General features: G+C 37.7%; 1 protein-coding gene across 2 annotated transcripts in view; it reads right to left on the bottom strand.

The window, feature by feature from the left end:
- Window positions 1-2,565: 2,565 nt before the first annotated feature.
- pdgfrb (platelet-derived growth factor receptor, beta polypeptide) overlaps window positions 2,566-18,432 on the bottom strand; it is a 34,963-nt gene continuing 19,096 nt past the window's right edge. Inside the window, exons 11-23 of one of the 2 annotated variants that reach the window (XM_088431029.1) lie at window positions 16,401-16,495; window positions 16,189-16,321; window positions 14,857-14,961; window positions 14,639-14,749; window positions 13,705-13,861; window positions 13,449-13,615; window positions 11,850-11,962; window positions 11,556-11,678; window positions 10,258-10,369; window positions 8,848-8,947; window positions 8,653-8,758; window positions 6,901-7,166; window positions 2,566-5,201 (exon numbers count right to left, since the gene is read on the bottom strand). In XM_088431029.1, the coding sequence (XP_088287155.1) occupies window positions 5,054-5,201; window positions 6,901-7,166; window positions 8,653-8,758; window positions 8,848-8,947; window positions 10,258-10,369; window positions 11,556-11,678; window positions 11,850-11,962; window positions 13,449-13,615; window positions 13,705-13,861; window positions 14,639-14,749; window positions 14,857-14,961; window positions 16,189-16,321; window positions 16,401-16,495 (1,736 nt within the window). In that variant the 3' untranslated portion in view covers window positions 2,566-5,053. The remainder of the gene's footprint in view (window positions 5,202-6,900; window positions 7,167-8,652; window positions 8,759-8,847; window positions 8,948-10,257; window positions 10,370-11,555; window positions 11,679-11,849; window positions 11,963-13,448; window positions 13,616-13,704; window positions 13,862-14,638; window positions 14,750-14,856; window positions 14,962-16,188; window positions 16,322-16,400; window positions 16,496-18,432) is intronic. The other variant, XM_088431030.1, reaches the window with a different exon arrangement.

The raw sequence follows: 18,432 nt of genomic DNA, 5'->3' as shown, positions 1-18,432 counted from the left end.
GTGTTATGCCTTTGTAATGTGTTTTTTTGAACGTTACTGTTGTTACTTGTAGTTGAGTATTAACTCATTCAATGCCAGGCACTTATTTTCACGTTTTTTTTTCAGCCTGGACATCCAATCCTAAATATTTAAGTATTGATTTAATACTTAAGTACTGAAAATTATTGTCCGGACACCTAAAAAACAAAACAAACAAAAAAAAAGACATATCTGGCATTGAATGAGTTTAATCGTTGCTACTTTCTAAACTAGTCATTAATACATATCATATAAAGTTATGGCCATGTTATTCCGCTGTATGTTGATGCATTCTAATTAAAGAGTCTCGGACACCTGATAATATGTGATTTAGAAACAGATCCGTGAGCTGGTGTAGCAGCCCAGCAGGAAGTCACCAGATGTCTACGTTACTCATTTCGGTTGAAACCGTGAGTCAATCGTGTGTCCAAATGAAGGTTTATTTCAGTAAAGGAAGGTTTTAGTCACTAAATCCACTTTTTACATGAGGTATATTGAACATTGATTGTAAATTTAAATATTTGCATAGTGCAATTTTCCATGACTCCTAATTTGAATTACAATTTGCTGTCACTTTCAACACTTTTTAAAATATTTTTCAGCCGAGTATCCTCTAGCCAGCGCAAACCAGGAGCGAATCATTTTTAAAAGACTTATAACACATTTCTGCGCCTTTCGTGTCTGATTTATTCAATTTTGGAACAACACTGTAGTGTTCTCCAGAACATGGATTGTGTAACATCTCGTTTCATTTCTGACCAGTCTGCCGGAGAATAAAACTGAACTAAAACTAAAGGCATGCAATGTTTTGCAAAGAAGTCACGAAAACACTAGGAACAACTTGATTAATGTTCTAATTAATGGTGTTAATGTCTAAAACATTCTATGTATAGAAAATGAAAAAGTATGTGTAACTTGTTCAATTTTGGTAGATTATTAAAAAAGAAAAAAATCAACTCACATTTCTCCTTGGTGAATTATTTCAGAATTGGGGGTGATTACTCAATGGTTTGATGTATCAATTGATAGAATAACCAATTTTAAAAAGATGTAATAATCCTAGCCCTACATACAATGTTTTTCAAAGAAATCTTGGTAACACAATCTGGCGACCAAATGCTTAATTTACCAATTTCTTTGTTCTTAATTTGAAAAGAATCTATTTTTCCTGTCGCGACAGTAAAAACATTTGAATTAAGACTGGCTTATACATGTAATATGTACTCGCACCCCCATTTGAGAACCGCTGCTGTAAAAAATGACACTCCTAAAAATGGCTAGATACTGTATGCAGCAATACTGCATCACCACCCTAACATATATAATACCTTCCAAGTACATCAGCTGTATGAGATATTTAAACCCTGTGCAGTATTTTGTCCAATTCTTGATCTATACATCAAAGGTGTTTCAATCAAAGGGGGAGCATTGAAAGAAGACACAAGGGAGCTGAAATTTCACCCAGATGGGGACATGTCAAAGTTCAACAAGGCACGGCCTCTTAGTTATCACTAGTGATGTGAAAATGAAACCTCATGAAACTCTTATGAAATTATTTTTACTCTAGAGGGTGCTCTCGGTTTAAAGTAAAAGGCTAGTGAAATGGAAATGCATTTACTTTCCTCTAAAGTGGCATCTTGAGAAGTGAAAAAATATCAAAAGTGTTTCATGAGGCTTCATTTTCCCTACACTACTTATCACACTACCGGGAGTGTGGCATTCCTTGGCTAAAGCACTTTCGGAATCATGTGGAAGAAAAAGACCCCAAAATGATCAGTATAACTGCACAAGGCTTAAGGACACAGATGACAGCAAGAAATGGATGATGGAAAACTCAAATGCTCACCCCGCTCATCCAGATTTGACAATAACAATTACAAGATGCAACAGTTTTATCAAGTGTTGGCGAGTACTCAAATCTAAGTATCAAGTATTGGCGAGTACTCAAATCTAAGTACTTACTGTATACTACAATAAAGCACTGAAATGAAACATACAGTATATTCCAAAAAGGTTTGTCACTGAGAGAATGACTGCAATAGATGTCACTTTCTTAACACAATCCTTACTTGTTGATAAAGCCCATCGGGAATGAAAAGGTTAAGGTTCAAATCGGGTTGAGTCGCAAACACAAAATGTACTCACCAAGATGTGTATTCAGCTTGGCAGAGGAGCTGCTGAAAATGCTCGTGTCCCTGTTTGAACATCAGGATCAGACACCAAAGTCTCCTCCTGCCTTCTTCACACTGTCTCCGCCACCCATGTCCCACAGCAAACATGAAATCTCTGAGGCAGGCGAGCGAATGGTTGAAGGAACAGTGTGTGTGTATGTGTGTGTGTTTAAGGGGAGGAGGGGCTGTTCAGCAAATTATGCTTGACAAATTAATGGTCCATCTCCAATTTGCAAATCAAGGCCAAGACTAGGAGATGCGGCAAACCGCCTCCTTTACAGAACTACGGCTGCCTACGGGCTTATCCAGCTGTGGGAAGTGAGATGCTTGGTGGGAGAAGCACATGAAATGAATCAAGATGCGTGCACGGAGGAAATGTGGGCTGATACACGTTTATTGTCACATTACATAGAGAGTATACACGGTAAACTTCACTTGAGCTTTGGTAAACTAGCTTGTGAATGTCGGACACGGTGTTTCATAAATGACATTTCCTTCAGCGCGCATTAGAAGCGATCCGTATGTACTGTACAAAACAGAGGCACTCATTTGTTTCATTTTCGTGCGAAGGCAGTGATACGCTGTTTTTATTATTCTCCTCAGTGTAACAACCACAAATCCTCACTGGCAGGTGGACACCTAAATTGCTGTCTGTAGTTTGGATTTTACTTTTATAAATCAACACTTTTGTTTTTGTTTTGCTCTTTATAGACACTAAACCAGGGGTGCCCAAACATTTTGCCCAAGATCTACTTTCCCAGCGGCCAAAGTCTCATGTAGGGCTACAACTCTCAAGTATTTTGACCGAATATTGTGTAGTCGGATTTAAAAAAAAATACATGTTACGTGTACAAATACATGTTTTTTGTTGTTGTTTTTTGCTTGGTGAAAAACAATTCTGAACACAGGACACAAAATAACACATTTCCATTTAATTATGAATGACCAGCTTCGATACTTTATTGAAGACCAACTGGTTCTTTTTACTTAAATTTAAACTGTGCTTGGCAGCAAAGTACTTTCCTCCTGCTTATCCAAATCTCACCACTTAAATGCTGGTTTATAAGACAAATTTGCTGGATGAAAAAGCACAATTGAGTCAGCAAGGTTTGTCAAAATGTGATCGGTAGGAACGGCAACTGGGCCAGACTGAGAGTCGTTTACGTCTACCACGCCAGCCTATATGGAGCTTTTAAGCGCTGTTAGCTAGCAGCTAATTTATGCTAGGCGCAGCTTCAACAGAGCTCGAGCCACGGGTAAACACTGGCAACAGGCACCTTGAAATGTGATCAGTAGGAACGGCAACTGTTTGCTCGCTAGCAGCTAATTTATTGTAGATACAGCTACAATGGAGCCCAAGCCACTGGTAAACCAACAATTGCATTAGAGCTGCCTCTTAAGAAGACTCGAGTCCCATCGTTCACAGTGAAGAGCCTTTCAAAAGACTCGGTTCTTTCATCAACATCACACCATTAAACTGGTCCCACGTTTAGGAGTTATCTATTACTAACATGTTAGTGACATCGCTTCCTTTTACATATGTGCATCAGCAGTTACAGTAGATTTTAGACCCATTGTTAGCGACTTTTTTATTTTATTTTTTGCGTGTCGAACACTACTCATACACTTTTACAATTAACGACAGATGAATTGAGCGCCCCTGCTCTAAAGGAAGTTAAATTGGGAGGAAAATCTGGGGTTTTCTGAAGCAAACTCATCCAAGCAGTGCTTATAGATCGTGCGTTGAGACTTTTGTCTCAATAAAATTAAGGACGGGCAAGTAATGATAGCAAGTTTCACTATTGGTTTACTACCTAGCCGTATTTAAAGGTATTGGTACTCACATTTTGGATCAATTTTACAATCGCAAATTAGGAATTACAATGTAAAAGAAGCTAATATATTGATGAAATTTTGACAAAACTCCTAGTCTTTTTTTAGGATAATTTTTTGTTATCAAAAGTTTTAATGGTATCAGTGTGACTACTCACGAGTTGATTACTTGTTCTGATATCGGCCTGAAGAAAAGTGGTATCGAACATTCCTTATATAACCGTCTCAACAATTTGCCATTATTTTTCCAATGCTGTGTACAGTGTCATAAATACATTGCAATAAACATGCATGCTAAATGATCAAACATGACCACATGCCAGCGAGGATATACAAATCAAACATAGTTTTTGCAAACAATTCAAATGTACCTTGATCATGAATATACTGTACATACATTTTTGACATAAAGTGCAAATCTGGCACAGACCTACGAAGGCATATACGTAAAGAAATAAAATGTGAAGTTCATTCAAAAACGCAAAAACATCTCATCGTGTTTGCATTAGCTCCTTGGACAACAACCACCTGGTATTATAATGGAATATCAAAACTGTGCATAGAAAATCAGTCATGTGCATTTTTCAATATTTTCTAACATGTTTGTTTCTTTATATAAGACCTGGTTATCAAACATCTATATGCACTACGAATATCCACTTATCTAACAACTAACATGTAAAGTTGCATATAGCTAATATTTCCCAAGGATCTCAATTACAGGCAGTACCAAGAAATATCGTGAGGAATGTACCGTATCTGTGTCGTTGTAGTGTTATAAGAATGACAAAAGCATGCTGATTACTGATTGTATGGACTCAGAGGTATTAAGTGTGAAAAAGAAAAAATAGATATAGACTAAGGACAAAATGTCTCAAGCGCTTAGTAGTACTACAAAGCTCCTTTTTTAGTCTCTCTGATGCTACATTCTACTTTAGTCACGTCCCCTTTTTTACGGCCTGTTTAATAATAGGAGGAAAATTCCCTCAGTATCCCTGCCCCCTTCCTCCATACTTTTTTCCTAAATGTGACTACAGAAAACTGTCCTCTACCTCAGGCGTTCCCGAGGAGCCCAGCAGAGCATCTCTCTCGCTGGTCCCCTCCAGCCGGTCCTCCTCTGGAAGCGTATTGGCCGTGTCCTGAGACGCCGAGTCCGTCTCCTCCTCCAGAGCTACAGAGCTGAGACGGACACAGAGCGACACAGTTATAACATGCCCACAACGTTTGTCACATGAAGCCCTGAAAATAATATTTCATTGTGCGTCTCTCTTTAGATCGAGCAAACGCCCAAATATATATACATTTTTTTTAGCTGGATCAAAAAAGAACAATTTTGGTATTGGAGCATGGACGCAGACCTTGGTAATAAATTAAAATGACTTTGACACCGTAATGTGACGTCTTTGTGACGAGGAGCTAAGCTGAAGAGAGTTGAGAAGTTTCTCAAGACAAAAGTAGGCCTTTTCCGCCAAATTAGTATCAAGGAATTATGTTGTAGTGAGTTGAGTTTTTTTATTTAGACATATAAGCAACTATAGCCTCTTTTTGAGGAAATAACACTTTTTCAGTTCTGTAACTATAGCAGCAAACATTGTGAGAACATTGTATATTATTGTCACCTTGATTGATATTGTGATTTCAATCAAAAGGAGGAATGAGTACATGAAGGCACTTCAGGTGGTATGTGAGATTTTAGAAGGGTTTCTGCGGGTATCAACAAATGCTTTTTAAAGCTGTGACAGGAACAATTTCAAAGTAAGAGCAAATTAATTGGAACTCGAAACAACTTTTTACCAAACTGTCTTATTGTGACTCCTTTGCAAAATGTTGCACGCGTTTGGTTTTGCAAAGATACACATCGGCATTACTCACGATCGAGATTTATTTTCATGAGTTTCTGCATAAAATATGCCTAATGCCACTGCAAAGATAATCTTTAACATTAACATTTTATAAATCAGACAAGTGTTGCATACAGTAGCACTCTGTTCTTTTTTTTCCTTACAAAAAGGCTTTGAGTTGGTAAGGGGGTACTGAAAAAATATTTCACAGGGAGTTACATTAAAAACATGTATAACATTAACAACACTTAATTATGAATTAGAAGTGATGGAAAATCATAGACAAATATTTAAACTTAGAAGTGGATTTGGTGAGAAAAATGTTTGTAAAAATCAGTTTAGGTGGCTAAAAATCATAATTCCTGTATAGATTTCTTGCCAAAATGAAAACACATAAATTAATTAAGCAAGAAACAAGAAGCGGGAAATTTAGTTGTTTTATTGGGGCATCGAAGAAATGTGATGGGCTAATTTGTGTTTTGTGCTATTTAGGATTCAACCAATTAACATAAGTACATTTGAAATGTTGTTTTTTTTTTTTTTTTTTCTGGGGGACCTCAACCAGTGTTTAGGAACCTTAAACCTCAAGCCCAGTTCTCAAATTGTGGAATTCCAAATATGAGACATCTTGATTGACAGCCTGTTCAAAATTTAATCTCTTTCATGATCATGATAAAGAGTAAACGGGAATGAGGGTAAGTAAGTGTAAAAGCTGAAAATTAGATTTGGGCTACAGTTGTATGATTTGCTGATTATATCACGATGTTACGCCTCCTCCTCTTTCGACTGACATTTTTCTTCAGGGTTAATCTCATGAAAATATTTAAGAGTCCCCTTGAAAAGCTCAATCATTTATTTGGCCACCAAGGACAATTTCACTTGGCTTCACGTTCATCCATGTGATAAAAGTGACTTTCAACGTGCACAATTCGGCTTTTGTCTCAGCCTCACATCTGGACGTGTGGGTGTGCGAAGGAGAGAAAGGCAACATTTGGCGCACATGCGCAGGCGGCGTCGCGGCCCCGTAGGTCAGCTACCTTGCGGGGCTTTCCGTCTCCACGTCGGTGAAGGCATCTTCCGGCTTGGGGTCCGGGATGGGGATGATGTAGTCGTTGTACGAAGGCGCGATCTCCTGCGAGCGAACCGGGCTGGAGCGCTGGGTCGGAGGGAAGGAGAGGGCGACGGGGGAGGGGGTGTTGAAGGTGGAGTTGGCTTCAGGGAAGGGGGAGGAGTGGCGGGGCTTTGTGCGTGCAACAGCCGGGTGGTCACTCTTCAGGAAGTTGTCATTGACTTGGCTGTATCGCTGTGGAAAGATGCCACTGATTGATTAGTTTCGAAAGATAATTTAGAGAAATCCGACTGCGCATACTGTTGTATTTATGGAACGCTCTTTGTGCATCTATTTTTATTCTTTACACTAGGGCTGAACAATTCGTTTCATATAAATTGACATTTCAATGTCGTACAATGTATTTTGTACTCAGCTTCAGTAGTGTGTGTGTGTGTGTGTGTGTGTGTGTGTGTGTGTGTGTGTGTGTGTGTGTGTGTGTAAGATGCGCATTTCAGCAGTGCAACTGTGTGAAAAGAATGTCTGTAGTGTCTGAGAGTGTTTCAATCAGTAGTGTATGTGAGGGGTCTAAACTACATCAGTTTCCGTCGTGTGTGAGAGCGTTTTAATAATTAGTGAAAAAAATAGTGTGTTAGCATTATAGCATTTTATTTGTGCTGGAAGAGTGCCCCCGTCGACGAAACAGCATTTCAGTAGTGCTGATGAGAGCAACTGAGTAGTGTTACAGAATTTCAGAAGTGTGTGTGAGAACACTTGAGTAATCCCGTGTATGAGAGACCATTTAAGTAGCGCATTTCAGTAGTGCATTTGCATGCAGTCAACCAGATGTTTTACTTCCTGATTAGAAATGTAGGTACCATAAAACCACATATTTCATAAGAATGTAAATGACCAATATGTGAAGTATAATCCACGTACATTCATTTTGTTGCAGAGTTTCAAATATCATGATAGAGGCCCTTTAATAGGAGCGCATTTCAGTAGTGTGTGTGTGTGTGTGTGTGTGTGTGTGTGTGCGCGTGTGTGTGTGTGTGTGTGTGTGTGTGTGTGTGTGTGTGTGTGTGTGAAAGCATTAAACTAGAAATGTTAGGGCATGTCAGTAATAGATGTATGTCGGAAGAATACACAAAGTGCATATGAGTGCTTCTGTGCTTCCAATGAGAATGTTTTTGTAGCGAGTGTGACAGCATTTCACTAGTGTGCGTGTATATGTATGAAAACATTTTATTAGAAATGTGAGGGCGTGTCAGTAAGAGATGAGTTAGAAGAATACAGGAAGTGTGTGTGTTTCAGTAGTGCACATGAGTGCTTCTGTAGTTTGGATGAGACTTTTTTTTGTCATGAGTGTGAGGGCATTTCACTTGTGTGTGAGGGCATGTCAGTAAGAGATGTGTTAGAAGAATACAGGAAGTGTGTGTGTTTCAGTAGTGCACATGAGTGCTTCTGTAGTTTGGATGAAACTTTGTTGTAGTGTGAGGACATTTCACTAGTGTGTGAGAGCATTTTATTAATGTTTATCAAACTGGTCCTGTACTGTGAATGAGAATTTTTTATAGTGAGTGTTAGAACATTTCAGTAGTATTTGTAAGAGTATTTTCATTCAGTTTGGGGTGGACAGAATTTCTGTAGTGTGCATGTGAGATTAAAATATAAAAGCTAGCGTCTGTCATACAGTTGAAGATCACTAACCTGACACAGGGTTAAGTGTTTCATAAAATACCTTTTTATAGCTGTCCGTCAGCATGTTGCCCATACAGTGAACGAGGAAGGAGAACTGGGGTCTCTTCTCAAACTTCTCATCCCAGCACTTTTTCATGATCTCGTAGCTGAAATGTAGACAGAACATTATGTGTTTTTGTTTTGCTTCTTCTTTTTCTGCAAATTTGTACAGCACTGAGACAACAGTCAGATTTACACTTCATCAGAGGCATGGGCCGGTTTGGCCATTCTGTAGCCTCTTTTCAGGGCGCTGTAGAACATCTCATTCATAGGCAGGTCAGGGTAGGGGGTTCCTCCTGCGCAAAAGGTAAAATAATTTGCACTTTGAATGACATTGAGTTGAATCACAAGAATAATTTCTTTCCAGAAATCAAGGGGGGGGCATTGGTTTACTGAGTCACAGAGGCTCATCTTATTTTTAATGCCTCAGGGGGTTTGATCTTCTAATGCTGTAAACAAATCTATAAATTCCCATTCATTTAACGCTTGGTTTAAAAAAAAAAAAAAGTCATGCAAAATGTTTTTTTTTTCAAAGAAAATTCTAAAAATAGCTTATATGACCATATTCAGTGGAAGTGGGTGCTAATTTTAAAGCCTATCTAATGTGATTTCATTGGCTTCGAAAATAAGGGGGAAAAATGTCAGCAGGATTTTGACCTGATTATTCCCCTTTTAAAAACATATTTTATATTTTTATCTTTTCAAATATCCGTCTCAACAACAGAGCAATATAGTCATTTAACAACATGTTCATGTTTGCAATTGTTAGACTAGTATAATTTGTTTGCATTTTATTAACAGTCATTTCTATTACATTTCAGGGTGTCAGATTAATAGATTACAGTGAGTTTTGAACTATGAACTGCAACTTTTTTTTCTCATGATTTGAGCCCTGTGGCTTATGGTCCAGTGTGCCTTATATGCAGGTTTTTTTTTAAACTAACCACCAGGGGGCAATCCTAATGTGTGTATATATGTTCAAGGTGTCAGTTTATGGAAGAACGGCAAAATAAAACTGGAAGAAAAAAACAAAACAAAAACAAAACCCATAACAACCTCTGTCCTATTGTCCAGTGCAGTTTATCCATGATTAGTTTTTGCTGCTGCTGGTTACATATTGGCACACCTTAAAGTCCAAAATTTACGGTAATTGCGATGCATTATTTACAGTCACATTGAAAATGTTAGTTTTTTTTTTTTTAAATTGCGTTAATTTCTTTTTAATATCTCACTTTATGCTTTCTATAATCTGATTAGATTCATTTTTGGACACTGACTAGCTGTCAATCAATAGAAAGGTAGACTCACAATTTACAGCTGGCAAGTCTATAGTAACACAAAGAAACCTCTGTTAAGTAACTATGTTGCTTTTTAATCAGTAATCAGATTACCGCGGCAAAACAAAAAATACCTGTCCTAAATTAAACAGATTCAGTGCTGTTCAATTTCGCCACTGCTGTCTCTTGGGGAGAAAAACGGTACAAAGAAGAGCAGGCCAGTGCTGCAAATTCAGCACTTACAGTACAAGTTACTCCCTTATTGAGCTCCCAAGAGATAAATCCCTCTCATGATTGATTTAGTGTGAAGAATGCGAGTTTGGACTTACCCAGTGTGAAAATCTCCCAGAGAAGAATGCCGTATGACCACACATCGCTCAAGGTTGTGTACAAATTGTGGAAAATACTTTCTGGTGCCATCCACTTGAGGGGCAAGAAGGTCTAAATGGATTTGAAAAAAAAAAAAAATCCAGTTACAAAATGGAATGTTTAAAAGGGAAAAAGTTATTTAAGGACTCTTTATTCAGTAACTATTGCTTTGATGGTAATTTGAGGACATGTCATTATTTCAAAACAAGCCTCAAACAGACAAGCTTTGCTAATAATAAACCGACTGAAAGAATTGTTTCGCCACCACTGCACATATTAGATACACCCTCTCGTTCTGTATTCCGTTTATTTACTCTTGTTAAATAAATATAGTGCATCCGAGTGGGTAATTATTGTGTAGCTGAAACGACTTGAAAACATAGCTAGCGGTGAGTGAGTAACGATTCCAAGTTTCGGTATTGGCCTTATTTCAAGGTATGTTAGCATTAGCTGCAGCTTTAAGATCATGAAGTGGAAATGACAGAAAAAAACGCTATATTGAAATAGATAGGTCTTTCTTTAAAATTATGTTTTAGTTTTGGGGGGGGGGGCTTGAGTTTCATAAGGACTAGTGGTATCAGTACTTGTTATGTGTAATCTGTACTGTTATCATCCTGAAAAAAAGTGGCATCGAACATCTCTAAAAACATGAACGCTCATGCTCATAATGCGGAGGATATTTTCTAGTCGTGATCCAGGCCAGCTATTTTTAAGACATTCCTTAAACCTGATATTAAAAAAAAAAAAAAAAACACTAACTGAATATCTATACTAAGAAAAAACATATAAATACATCTTTGGAGCGAAATGAATTAATACCAGTGAAGCATTGTTTCTGTAATAAACTCAATGTACCCTAGAATAGTGAAAAACTGAATGAACACGCTTCGCTCCATGCTACTTCCTTTAAAATATTGCACCCTGTCACAAATCATAAATGAAACGCTTTCTACAACATCACAATGATTTGACTGTACACAAATAGCCTCTACAGTCACCAGATCGGTTTCAAAAAGAGTATCTTTAAAATGTTACAGATATGCATTAGGCTATCATGTGCCAGTATAGACCGCATCATTTCAGGGAGTGTGAGAACTTCCGTCCTCCCGGTTAAGAGGGTAAAAAACACATTAGATCGACCTGATAAAGTGATCAAAAAGATAACTGATTTTGCTCCAGATCTTTGACATTTTACTACATTTCTGCTTATATGTGCCTTGCGATTGGGTTTGCTCATCAGTGCATGTCTTCTACTCACGCTGCCTTTGGAGATGTAGTTGGAGTCGTGCATGATGTCCCTGGCCAGCCCAAAGTCACAGATCTTCACCAGTTTGCCCTCACAGATCAACACGTTCCTGGCGGCGAGGTCGCGATGAACACACTGCGTTTGTGGAATACATTAAAAAAAACACACACACGAACACAAAATGAATCAATGCTAGCACCATTTATCTGCTTTGATTCTTCAAACCAAACTTAGGCTAGCATGTCCTAACTCATAGTAATCGTTGGTGTCTTGTTAGGAGAGAATGTAATTCTGTCAATGGCCTACATTCTTGGAAGCCAGGAACTCCATGCCCTTGGCCACTTGGAAGCTGAAACCCAGTAGGTCATCATAAGAGAGCGTGGACGAGTCGCTGATGACCAGGTCCAGTCTGCCACCTGCTAAACAAAATAGGTGGATCGCAGGAGAAAGTCAGTTGATAAATGTAATGAAGACTGACTGTCACTGTAGGAGGAAGTCCCGTGGCCGCATTTCAACACTGCTGTGTGTAAGCATTTTAGAGGCATGTGAGAGAGTATTATTAGTGTGTGAGAGTGTTTTAGTGGGCTTTGTGAGAGAGTGAGAAAGAGCATTTCAGTAGGGCGAAAAAGAGGAAAGTGATTTCAAGAGTGTGTGCATGTAATTGCTTCAGTGGTGTATGTCGGTGAATGTCATTTCAGGAGCTTGTGTGAGAAGACCGTTATATTTGTTTTGTGTGAAAAAAACATCTGTAGTGTGTGTGAGAGCATGTAACTAGTGTGTGGGAGTGTTTCAGTTGTATGTGTGGAATTTTTTAAAGGTTTTATCTCAGTGAATGAAATTGTAGAATTGTGTGAGTGCATCTCAGTAGTGTGAATGAGAGTAAATTTTGAGAGCGTTTTAGCGCTGTGTGTATAAGAGTGAGACTAAGTACCGTATTTTCCACACTATAAGGCGCACCTGAAAGCCTTAACTTTTTAAAAAAGCTGATGGTGCGCCTTATAATCAGGTGCGCCTTATATATGGATCAATACTGAGATTGGGATTGGTAGATGGGGAATGAAGTGATAAAGTAAGCTTTACCTGTTTCTTTTGTGTGTTTACAGTTGAACAAGTTTGCTCATAGTGACATTGAGTTATTGTGCTATCGAGAGTTTAGAGTTATTATTTGAGTTATTATTGTTTTTACTTTGAGTACTAATATATTGTGATTGAAAAAAATTTAAAATATGTCATTAACTGAGGGTGCGCCTTATAATCCAGTGCGCCTTATAGTGCGGAAAATACGGTATGTGACAGAAAGAGAGCGAGAGCGAAAGAGTTTCAGTTGAGTGGCGCAAATGTTTCAGTAGTCAATGTGAGAGTTTCACTCATGTTAGCATTTCAAGAGTGTGCTTAATCACTTCGTTGTTGTATGTGAGTGAAAGTAATTTTATTAGTTTCTATGAGAACTATTAAATTTGTGCTTCAACAGTATACATGGCCAAGAAAATAGGCACTTAACTAGAGTGTTTTTCAGTTGTGGGTGTGCAAGAGGACATTTCAGTAGTGTGAATGAAAGTGTGTTTGAGTGCGCTGTGTCTGATGAGTGAGACTTTTCAGTAGTTTATGAGAGTATTTCAGCACAGTATTGTATGACAGAGAGAAATGCTACAAATAATGCAATTTTAACCTAAGCTCATAAAAAAACAACATACCCACTTTAAAAAAAACGATTAAAGTGATTCATTAAAAATCACATATAATGAAAAATCCCAAACTATTCTAACCCTGCCTCATACGCATGTCCTTCATATGTGCACACTTCCATTTGTCTATTCGATGCTACTTGGACGACCCTAACGCTACGGCGTAAAGCAATGAAAAAAAATTCTTTTAAAGATAGAAGACACATGTCTCCATTCAGACCTTGTTCCTGGTAGATGTCTTGCTGATAGGTGGACTCATACGGAGATGGCTGGATGTCAGCATATTTAATGGAGTCCATGTGCTCCTGCATGGGGACGTAGATAGAGGGCTCATCTTTGCTCATGTCCATATAGCCTCCGTCGCTCTCGCTTCCAAACGACACGTAGCTGCGGGGGCACATATCATTCTCACATGAAATCCGGTTGGAACATTTGGCAAAACAATTGCCAAGATCAATCCAAATGTTCTTTCTCACCCTTTCCTTTGACTGAGTGGACTGCTTCCCCTTGAGATCAGGCAGCCTTCATCTTGGTTCTTCTCGGCAAAATATTGCAGGAAGGTGTGCTTGTTTCTGTGCAAGTAGTCTACCAAGTCGCCGTAGCGACAGTACTCAGTCACCAGGTACAGAGGACCTGATTGGTTATAAAAAAAAAGTGGAAAGAAAAAAGATCAGATCACATCAGACGTCCTTCCAAAAGAGTAAATATAAGACAATTTAGCAAGAAAAATAAGATTCATGATCCATTTAATTTGCTCTCAATTTGAAAAGACATCCAAAGACTATTTTTGAAGCATCATCTGTAAGTATCTTTACAGGCACTATTATTGTATTGTAATGTCTGTATACCATTATTTATGTGTAAGCTAAATGGGAGTTACTGTTTGTTGACTTTAAATGGCCTACTAATGTGCTAATGCTAATCACAGTTGCTAACAGAGTAGGAATAGGCAAATTTTGTTGGAATCTAAAAATTGTCGTAAAGAAGATAATAAATTTGTTATAGTTCTTCACTTCAACTCATGTTCAACCAATAGATGATAAAAATTCGGGGTGCGGCCTGGATTACTCAATTCGAATAATTGACCGATAATCAATATTAAGACGATTCAGTAGTGACAGCCCTACAATCAATGTTCTTTTAAGGAGTCATGGCAACTCAATTTTGCTCTTTTATGTTCGAAATATTTTGCTGCTAAAACCCCTGAAGTACCTTTAATTACCGCTAGAGGGGCTCATATGACAATTTGAGAGACACTGATACTGTGTGTGCCAATACTGTACATTATTTAGAACACATACCTGTTTTTATTTATTTATTTATTTATTTGCTACATGGAACAAGGACCTTGAAAAAAATAATCAGAAAATAAATGCCCATCGCAATTTAGAGGGGTTAAATTCTACCCACCATGCTTGGTGCAGGCACCCAGTAAATTGACAACGTTGAGATGAGGACCCAGGTGACTCATAATTTTCAGCTCTGACATCAGGGCTTGAGTCTCACTCCTTCTGGCTGTTGCTGGATGAAGACAAAAAGTGAATGAAATTCAGCTTTAGAGTTTGGAACGGGACAGAGGAAGCACGCACTGCTCAGTGGCCCGTTGGCTCCACATCAACGCGTCTTACATTTCAGCATTTTCACGGCCACTTTGGTGCTGGACTGGGAATGAGCGAGACCATACGCCGTCGCTTCCACTACCCTGCCAAAAGCTCCCGATCCAAGAGTGCGACCTGAAACGCAGACAGAGGATCACTTCAACCAAAACTAAACTTGATACGAAGGCCATTCACAATTCTTGGGAAATGTATAACATTTTAAATAAAAAATGAGCATGTACAGCATATAAAGTAAAAAGGAGGCGAGGCTTTACGGTTTGAATGGCCTTGTTTGAAAATGTATCAATGAAATGTATTTTAGATGAACTCAGTCACTGCCGGCCAAGTTAAAATGGTTCTTTAACGTCTATAGTCGTCAATGGCAGTAAACGAGGGCACTGACTAAAAAAACAAAAACAAAAAAAAACAAAGGGTAAAATGATCCTGATATAAATTTACAGAACCCATAAAAAGTTTGGAAACATCCTCATTTTTAGGGGTTTTTATGAATATTTCCTGAACTGTATGCAAATACTTAAGTCATAGACACCATGAGGACATTTTGTTGTAATTATTTGGTAAATACAACAAATGTCAATCAAAGCAGAGTATGTTTTGTAGTTTTTACTTTTCAAAGTAGAGCTCTTTTGCCCAGACTTTGCACATCCTTGGTATTTCCCGAGTGACCTTTATGATGTGGATGATGCTTTATGTTCCAGATGTCTTTCATTTTACAGCAGTGAATTTTCGAGTTATAATAGCTTGAATTTCTTTTACCTCTTGCTCAAGCGTGCGAGACAATTTGAATTTGAAGGGGTTTCTAAATGGTTGATTGGCACTTTATGTGCTAAGGATTACTTCTTTACCTTAACATTTTATCATTTAAAAACATTAAGAAACTTCATTTTATGCCAGTATAATACCTATCAATTACAAATTACTATATTAAAACATTCCTGAATCACTATGTGAATCTAATTTAATAATTGGATGCAAAATATCTTACTAAAATTATGACTTAAATATTTTGCCATCACTTTCTATTATAATCTATGATAATAATGTGATAAGTATAATGATGTACATATTGCAGTATTTATTGTTCATTCTTATTTTAATTGTTTACCATTTTAACATCATTGTATACCATTTTATACCCCTATTCTATTTTATTCTATTCAACTCTATTCTGTTCTTTGTTTTGTGTTGGTTCTAATAAATTTGACAATTCCTTTTAAATGCAAGCAGCGCATTTCCTGAGATTCCTACTGATTTATGAATATCAATGCGCTCCAATATGACGTTTAAATCCGCTTTGTGAGTATAAACCAACAGCACACAAGCCGCTAGTGCACAACTCACCCAGCACTAGGTTGTCTCTGGGCATCTCCCAGGTGAGGTCATAGGGTAAGTGGATGGGATCCACGTAGATGTACTCATGACCATCCTGGCTCACTGACTCGATCACCTTCCAGCGGATCTCGTAACGAGGTTTCTGACCACACGCGCGCGCAAAGCACGTGACCGACTGTTGCGACTTGTGACATCGGGGTAGGCGGTCTTTTGCCGCTCACCTTCCTCCACACGGCGATGAGGATGATGATGGACAGGATGATGATGATCACTAAGGCCAGGACGGCTGCCAACACTGCCACCTGGGAGAAAAGAGCTGCAGCACACAAGGAACACGCAACATAAACGCAAGCTCCTACGTTACTTGATTGTAATAAAGTTTAATTATTAATCCTCCTGCTTCCTAGTTATTTTACTAGCGCTAGTGTTATGCTTCTCCATTACTTTTCCTCCACCTACTCGCCACACCGAATATAAATAAGATTATTATCTATAAAAATTGTAAAAGTATACATAAAACTGTATCCTTTTTAACTTTTACAAAAGAAGAAAAGAATATAATTAATCTTTGAACAACTCTACTAAGCGTCTGAAATTTTAAAAAAAAGAAAAGAAAATGATGCCAATCCTTATTTGATTGCAATTGAATTTGGCATAAACAGCCTTTTCCCTGAGGTAATCCGTGTCCCCCAAACATCGCCTCACGTCTACTTAGGGGGGCCCGCCTTACTATTTGATGACTGCACTATTGACAAGTAGAACAATCTACAAATTACAATTTACAAGTAAGCAAAGATTAGATTTTAACTCGAAGCATTCTTTAACGTTGCCAGTAGTACTATGAGCACATAGTTATAAACTACTGATAGCCTTCCGCTACTGTATTACCTTTCTGTGCACTTGTTGAATAACTGTCATAGCAATGATGTTTTTTACACAACGAGTAGGCATTTTTGTGCAATTATAGATTAGTGAGGCAAGAATGCCAAGTAGTTGCGATCTCTGTATGTTAACTAGTAAAAATGGTTGTAATTGCATTGCAACGAGGGTTTTTTTTTTCTTTTTTGCACTTGTGCAGTCCTTTTTAAATAATGGGGCGGGCTTCCATGGAGGGGCTTGTAGGACCCCAGGGAATAGACTTTGCTTTTGCTGTGAAGTGTAATTACACATTTACGGCACTAGATGGTGCAATAGCACACTAATTGTCAAGACTGTGCAGGAGTTAGAAACTTTTTAAATTGCTGTCAATTTTTTTTCTCAATCCCGTTAATGATTAATGATTTAAAAAAAGGTAAAAAAACAAAACAAACAATGGCTTATACCACTTTTCAAGTTAAAATGTTAATATTCCAGATCAAATTACATATAGTATTCTTATGAATTGATTTAATATCTTTTTTTGTCCAGGATCAAACTGAGGTTGATCAAAACCGTTTCCAGTTTAAATAAGGATAGACTTCTTTTTTTTTAACCAGGCAATTTGGTGCACTTAGTTATTTTTACAGACTAACCTGTAACCTGTATAAACCCTGTAAAATTTTAGTTAACATTTGTTGAAAGTATATTTATTTATTTTGATTTTTTTTCTTTTGTTAATGTTAAAACTGATACAATTTTTGGTATGCGGGGGGGCATTCCAAAAAATAATAAGTTTTGCACTAGTGCATGACATTGGTGTATACTAGTAGAATAACTAGGAAGCATTAGTAGTAATGACAATTTATCAGGTAACACTGTACACTTATTGACATCATGATACAAGTAAAGCAGTAAATGTAAAAAAAATATTTTTAATTGATAGTAGTGCTGGTAGAAATTACTTCTCTACATACGTTTTAGTTGTTTGACTAGTGTACAGAAATGTGATCTAGTAGTGGAAAAAAATGTCACCTTGGCTGCGCATCAAATTTGACTTATGTATGCAAGTATATCTAGAAGTTTTTACTTTTTGAATCAGCACTTATACGTTTACCATTTTTTTTAAACACTACTTGAACATGCCTCCAGAGTGAGTACATTTGCCATCACTGCATAAAACAAATCGTCTGTAGACATTACGAAGCGAAGGAATGTTAGCGTAAGAAAGAAATATGTTGACAGATAGTATTTATGTGCCAGATATTTACGACTTTAAGTACAACATCAAGTGTTACTATTTGGTGAAGCCGCCCACTACGTCGCTAAAACATAAACCTTTCCTAAATTAATCTTGAGAACTGAAGCTGTTAGTGACAATCTGCCAAGAATTAGTTT

This window comes from Hippichthys cyanospilos, chromosome 13 (genome assembly GCF_059441005.1).
Source record: "Hippichthys cyanospilos isolate Australia breed blue-spotted pipefish chromosome 13, RoL_Hcya_1.0, whole genome shotgun sequence".
In the NCBI taxonomy this organism is placed as follows: domain Eukaryota; kingdom Metazoa; phylum Chordata; class Actinopteri; order Syngnathiformes; family Syngnathidae; genus Hippichthys; species Hippichthys cyanospilos.
This window is presented reverse-complemented; position numbering and strand designations above follow the sequence as displayed.